The 6,341-nt window shown below is 35.6% G+C and overlaps 1 protein-coding gene across 1 annotated transcript in view; it reads left to right on the forward strand.

The window, feature by feature from the left end:
* Naa16 (N(alpha)-acetyltransferase 16, NatA auxiliary subunit) overlaps window positions 1–6,341 on the forward strand; it is a 250,544-nt gene that overhangs the window by 221,139 nt on the left and 23,064 nt on the right. Inside the window, 2 exon segments of the mRNA XM_004640322.1 lie at window positions 1,158–1,327; window positions 2,492–2,644. Of these exon segments, the coding sequence (XP_004640379.1) occupies window positions 1,158–1,327; window positions 2,492–2,644 (323 nt within the window).

Raw genomic sequence — 6,341 nt, forward strand, 5'->3', positions numbered from 1 at the left:
AAAAAAAAAAAAAAAAAAAAAAAAAAAGAATCATTGACTGAAGGCCACCAGATAAGGTCGCCCACTTGCTATGCGACTCGCTACCTCGTTTGGTCCTAGGCCGAATAAATTTTACCTGGGCAATGGTGCTTGTAATCCCATTGGTTGACCATAGTTTTGTCCCACCCTGTATCTGCTTAAGTGGGACCCCTTTGTCTCTACCTTGGCCCTGCATACTTTTGTCCTATAAAATAACCTGAAGCAGACAGCTTCCTGGGCAACCCACTTGGGACCCCCTTCTGTCCCTCTCTGACAGAAGCTTTCCTTTCCAATAAAGTTTTACCTTCAGCCTCCATTTGTTCCTAAAATTCATTCTTCGGTTTTAGAGAACACGAACTCTTTCAGGCCAGGTTGGGAATATCACGTCCTTATATCATAATTTTTTTTTTAATTTTTGAAAAATTAATTTTAATGGGCCAGGGAGATGGCTCAGTGGAATAAGCACTTCCCTGGCAAGCGCAAGGGCCTGAGTTCAATTCCTGTTTCTGCCAAAAAAGAAAATATTATTTTTAATTGTTTTAATTTAATTGTGGTAAGGCTCAAGGAACAGGGATTCGAAGCACAGCCTCTTGAGTCTCAATATAACTCAATAGGCTCGGCAAGAACTCAGGTTATGTGCACACCAGAATTCGAAAGGCTCTTTATCTCCCCTTTACTCTATGGGACCCAATTTGTCAGCCTAGTGAAGGCATTCAGAGTTCCATGTAGAAATAACATTTCGACTCTATGATAGGAGAACAATAAAACTTTCTCCCCTTAGAACTCCACCTCTGAACAGTGGTAGTCTCTTCAGGTTTCCTTCTTTGAATTTTTCTTGCATGTTCATTTTGCTTTCAGCCTGAGAATTCATGGATTTAGATGGATTTATACCTTTCCTCAGCACTATTTCTTTGGAGGAAAATTGGGGCTAGAAGCCTGTTGAACTAAGATTTTTTTTTCTTCTTGGCTGCACGAAACTTTAGGACATGAAGTCAGCTCTTTCTTTTGCATGTCGTAATTTTTGCTGCGTTTTTACTCTTTTTTATAATATCTACTAATTATGTTAACGATTAGAGAGAAAGTATATGCCCTGCTTTACTTAGAATTCTTTCTTATAATAATTTAATATTTGATTGCAGAAAATGGTGAGAAGGAACCCCCAACAACTCTACTCTGGGTTCAGGATTTGCTGGCACAGCACTTTGATAAACTTGAACAATATTCTTTAGTTTTGGATTATATTAATTCTGCATTTGCTAGTATTCCAACTCTAATGGAACTGTTTTATATGAAAGCAAAAATTTACAAGGTAAAAATCTTAATTATTTTTTAAAAATAATTTTATTGAGAAACAAATAGCAATGAGACAGTTTCAAAACTGATTAGTAGGACAGTTTCAATAATTATTAGATTGCATATAGCTGTGTTCTTAGTAGTTATTCATAGTACAAGATGCAGACATGATATCCCATCCACAAACACTATTAGAACAACTCTTTCTATTTATTGAATTAAGAGAAAGTAGCTGTATATCTATTCAAACTATTTTGAATATACAGATACAAAATGGTCCTTCATTTGTATCCCCTTTTTTGTTTGGTTTAGTCAGAGAAGGGTATTCCATTGTCATTTAAATATTGTAGCTGTGTGAATTCAGCAAAATATTCCAATATAGTCCAGTACTCCATAATAGTAGTGGGTTATCCATAGGGCTGGCAACGTCAGAAGTTGTTGACTTGAGCCTTTTACAGCTCAGCCTATTACTATGGCTTTACTTTTTATACTTTGTTTTTATACTTTTCTGTTGGGTGGTTAAGACCAAGATAAAGCAAGACCTATATAACAAGAAATATAACTTTTGTATCTGACAAGGTCAGTCAAATCCGCTCAGGATTTATCCTGAAACCCTGTACTGCAGTTTGTAGATCCTTTGTCAGTGTCAGCCATGTGGATGAGTCACAGCCGTTGCTTGAGCAATGTGCTTTCTGTGAAAGCCTGAGAGAATGTTTTCTCTCCATGTGAGTCTCCTTAGACACATTCTACTTCATCGATCACTTTCCTCTGTGACCCCATTATTCATGTTTTTTGACTAGTTTAATTTAGCCATTGTAAGAAGTCTTGGAGGGCTGGGCATGAGAGTGTACTCTATATAATGAGACCTTGCTCAAAAAGAAAAGAGAAAAAAAAGTCTTGAAGTTGTTTCCCTGTAGCAATAACTTCCAAGGCATCCTGATAATATTTTTCTAATATTAAACAATACCAAAGAGTTTTATAGCAGATACTTGTATAATCAGTGTTCTTCACTTGGTTTAGTTCTTAGTGTAAATTGTAATCATCTAGATTTCTAGATAAATTTGCCAGGAATAGGATCAAATTTCTAATATGTCTTTATATAACCTTTTTCCATTTATAGTGTACTTGTATTCTCAATCATAGATAACTTCAATTTCTTTAATGCTTTCATCTTTTAAAGCATATGGATAATCTCAAAGAAGCTGCAAAGTGGATGGATGAAGCATAGTCTTTGTATACAACTGATAGATTCATCCATTGTAAATGTGCAAAATTCATGCTTTGAGCAAATGTGATAAACGAGACAGAGGAAGTGTGCTCCAAGTTCACAAAGGTAGGAGATAGCATCCATGAAGGTATAATTACATGAATTAGTAAAATTGTGAGATTGCCATTCATAAAAAAATTCATTTTTTAAAATTCTATATCTACCAATATCCTAAGTATCATTTCTTTTTTTTTTCCCCCAGAACCAGGGATTGAACTCAGGCCCTTGCACTTGCCAGGGAAGCGCTTATTCCACTGAGCCATCTCCCCAGCCCCCTAAGTATCATTTCTTATTGTGCATTTCTATATGTATTTCTGGCAGGGGATGACTGAAAGTCCTCAGAAGGATCAAATAACTTTGTTAAAGCATGAGTAATATGCCATTTTTTGTGGGGACCTGTGGTTAAGATCCCCAATAGGCAAAGATAGCAACATTCTGTATTGGATGAATACAATGATTAGAGGGATCATTGGATGATGAAGGCAGTGGTGATCTTACTCTAATGAAGATCTTGCCTTGGAGCTTCTTAGGTTTTAGTGGTCTTAGTCTTACTTTTACTCTGATAGTTGTGGTCTTGGTCTTGGTGGGTTGGAGAGAATGGCCCAACCCCAGTGAAATAATGGGGACTGTCAGAAGGTGAAGTATGGAAAGCTAGTCGTTGTGCATTTACAATTTTTTTATGTGTAAAATTGAGTTTGTATCCCAAAGTTTTGGCTCCCTAGTGATCTGTGACTGCTTTTTAATTATTGTTTACAATTTCTTACCTCAGAACTATTTAGAGGTCTTTTTATGTATAAATAATTGTTTTTATAAAGAGGTATAAGGAGGTTTATTAGGAAATTAAAGGACCTGAGAGAGAGGCATATTATAGTGTGGGGCTGAAAATACACATTTTTGGCAGTGGAATTTATGAAGTTATGGAAAGTTTGGATTTGATTTACAGGATATAGAAGTAATTTCTTAGCACTGCTAGTCTCTGACATTCTGCAATTAAATTCTTTTAAAAAAGTTTATTTGTGCTATGTAATTGATACAGGGAGAAAAACTGATCTTGGGTAGGTGACCTCCAAACCATATAGGGAACCTCCAAATGACATAGGGAAAAATGATCTTCTGACCTCCCCTGCATGAGTTCATGTTCTCTAAAACCAAAGAATGAATTTTAGGAACAAACGGAGGTTATGAGCAGAATATATTTATTGGGAGAAAGAAAGCTCTTGTCCAAGAGAGGGACAGGAGGGGGGCCCAAGCAGGAAGTTTCCTGGGAAGCTGTCTCTTCCAGGGACTTTTATAGTTTAAAACCATGTGGGGCTAAGGTAGAGAGAATGGGAACTTGCTTAGTGGGCAGGAGGTGGGACAAAACTATGGTCAACAAATGGGATTACAAGCATCATTGCTCAGGTAAAACTGATTAAATCCAGTATCAAATGGGAAAGCGAGTCACGTAGCAGGTGGGCATGAATACAGGACAAGGTCTCTCTCTGTTGGGGGTTGGACTAGTGACTCACTTGGGTCTTTTCAGGTGATCATGCCTATTTAGAATATCAATCCCAGGTGCTACTCGTTTAACATTTGTTTGGCCTTTAGGTCTTTAGGTCTGGTTCACAGAAGGAGCATCCACCCCTCCCACAGTCCTAAGGCCTCTCCTCTTTTGTGCGGTCTCCTTGCAGTCCTGGCCCGGTCTGACTGCCTAGAATATTTCTATCTAACTCGGCTGCCTGCAATATAATGATCACATTCATTGCTGGTAATGTATGTAATACATCTTAATTCTTTTTACTTTCCCTTTGTCTTCTTTTTGCCCTCTGTTTGGAATTAAATTCTCTGATACTGTTGCACCACATATCCATTCCTTTCCTGTCCCTCTTTTGCCATTGCTTCATATTCCTTTCTACATAAAGTTTTGCTATGTTATGAAAATAATACATGTTTAGGGTTAAAAGTATAAGTAGACTAATAGAATACAAAGCTCAGAAACAAGAATAACATATTTTTGGGAGCTTGGGATGAAAAGAAACTGCTGAAACAATTGGTGAAAAATGAAAAATTGAGTATCTCTGTCTTTCACTGCAAACAAATCAATTGTAGGTAGATTAAAGATCTACATATTGAAAATGAGCATTTCAGACATTTGGAAGAAAACAGGAGTTTGTCTTTAGGCTAAGGAAGTATGTTTTATGCTTGAGATAGAAAACATGCTGTCTCTTTCCTCCTCTTTCTCTTCTACCTGTCCTCCATTTTTCTGTTTTTTTTTTTTTTTTTTTTTTTGTTTTGTTTTGTTTTGTTTTGTCTTTTTGGCAGAACCAGGGATTGAACTCAGGTCTTTGCACTTGCCAAGGAAGTGCTTATTCCACTGAGCCATCTCCCCGGCCCCTGTTTTTTTGAATTAACATGTAATAATTGTACATATTAATGGGGCTCAGTGTGATGTGTCTATATATTCATCCAATGTATGCTATCGCCGGGGAGATGGTGCAGTAGAATAAGTGCTTCCCTGCAAGCACAGGGGTCTGAGTTCAATCCCCAGTTCTGCCAAAAGAAAAACAATGTATGCTATCAAATCTAAACACTCTGTAAGTATTCCTTAAGATAGTAAAATGTGCATTATGACTGAAATTCAAATACTTGAGTATATTAAAAATTTATATTTATATATAAAAAATAACTATAATCAAAGTGAGAAGAGAATTGGAGAAAATATTTTCAACCCATGATAGTAAAGAATATATTGAAAACTCTGGAGAAATAACTGAAATGATTATGCAGTACATAGTAAGTGTGAGAATGAGACATGAGGACATCACAATTGCAAGTTTGATGTGAAGGTTTTAATGAAGAAACTTTGGAACAAGTTATTCACATCTTCAAAAGTGTATATCATGTACAAAGTAGAGGGCATTAGTACTGATGTTTTTAATAAGTTTTTTTTAATTTTTAAAATATTTTTATTGAGAAACAAATAGCAATAAGACAGTTTCACAACTGATTACTAGTACATTTTCAATAATTAATACATTGCTTATTGCTGTCTTAGTGGTTATTTATTGTACAAGAACAGACCTGATATCCTGCCTCAAACACTATTAGAACAAACCTCTCTATTCATTGAATTAAGAGAATGGAGCTGCATATCTATCCTATTTTGAGTATACAGATACAAAATGGTCGTTTATTTGTATCCCCATTTTTTGGTTATTTTTTTAAGAGAAGGGTATTCCATTGTCACTTAAATACTGTAGGTGCATGAGTTCAGCAAAATATCACAATATAGTCCAATAGTCCATAATAGTAGAGGGTTTTCCATAAGACTGTCAATGTCAGAAGTTGTTGACTTGAGCATTTTACAGCTCATCATATTAATATGGGCTTTACTTTCTTGTCTTTCAATTTGTCTCAAATTTTAAATAACTGCTATATATGTTCACATAGCGCATTTTATTTTATACTACATATATATGAAGAGTTCTGCAGTAACTGCTTTCTTTTTTTTTTAAACAAATAATACGCTGCATATATTCTTCTTAGTGGTTAATTGCTGTACAAGATGCAGACTTGTGATCCTACTTACAAACATCATTAGAACAAATCATTCCATTCATTAAGAGAATGCAACTATATATATATCCCAACCACTTTGAATACACAGATACAAAATGGACATTCATCGTTATATCCCATTTTTTCTAAGTTCTGTTATTGAATATTATAGGTGTGTAAACTCAGCAAAATATTCTAAAAGAGTCCAGTAGCCCATAATAGCATT

Source organism: Octodon degus, unplaced genomic scaffold (assembly GCF_000260255.1).
Source record: "Octodon degus isolate 3935 unplaced genomic scaffold, OctDeg1.0 scaffold00122, whole genome shotgun sequence".
NCBI lineage: Eukaryota > Metazoa > Chordata > Mammalia > Rodentia > Octodontidae > Octodon > Octodon degus.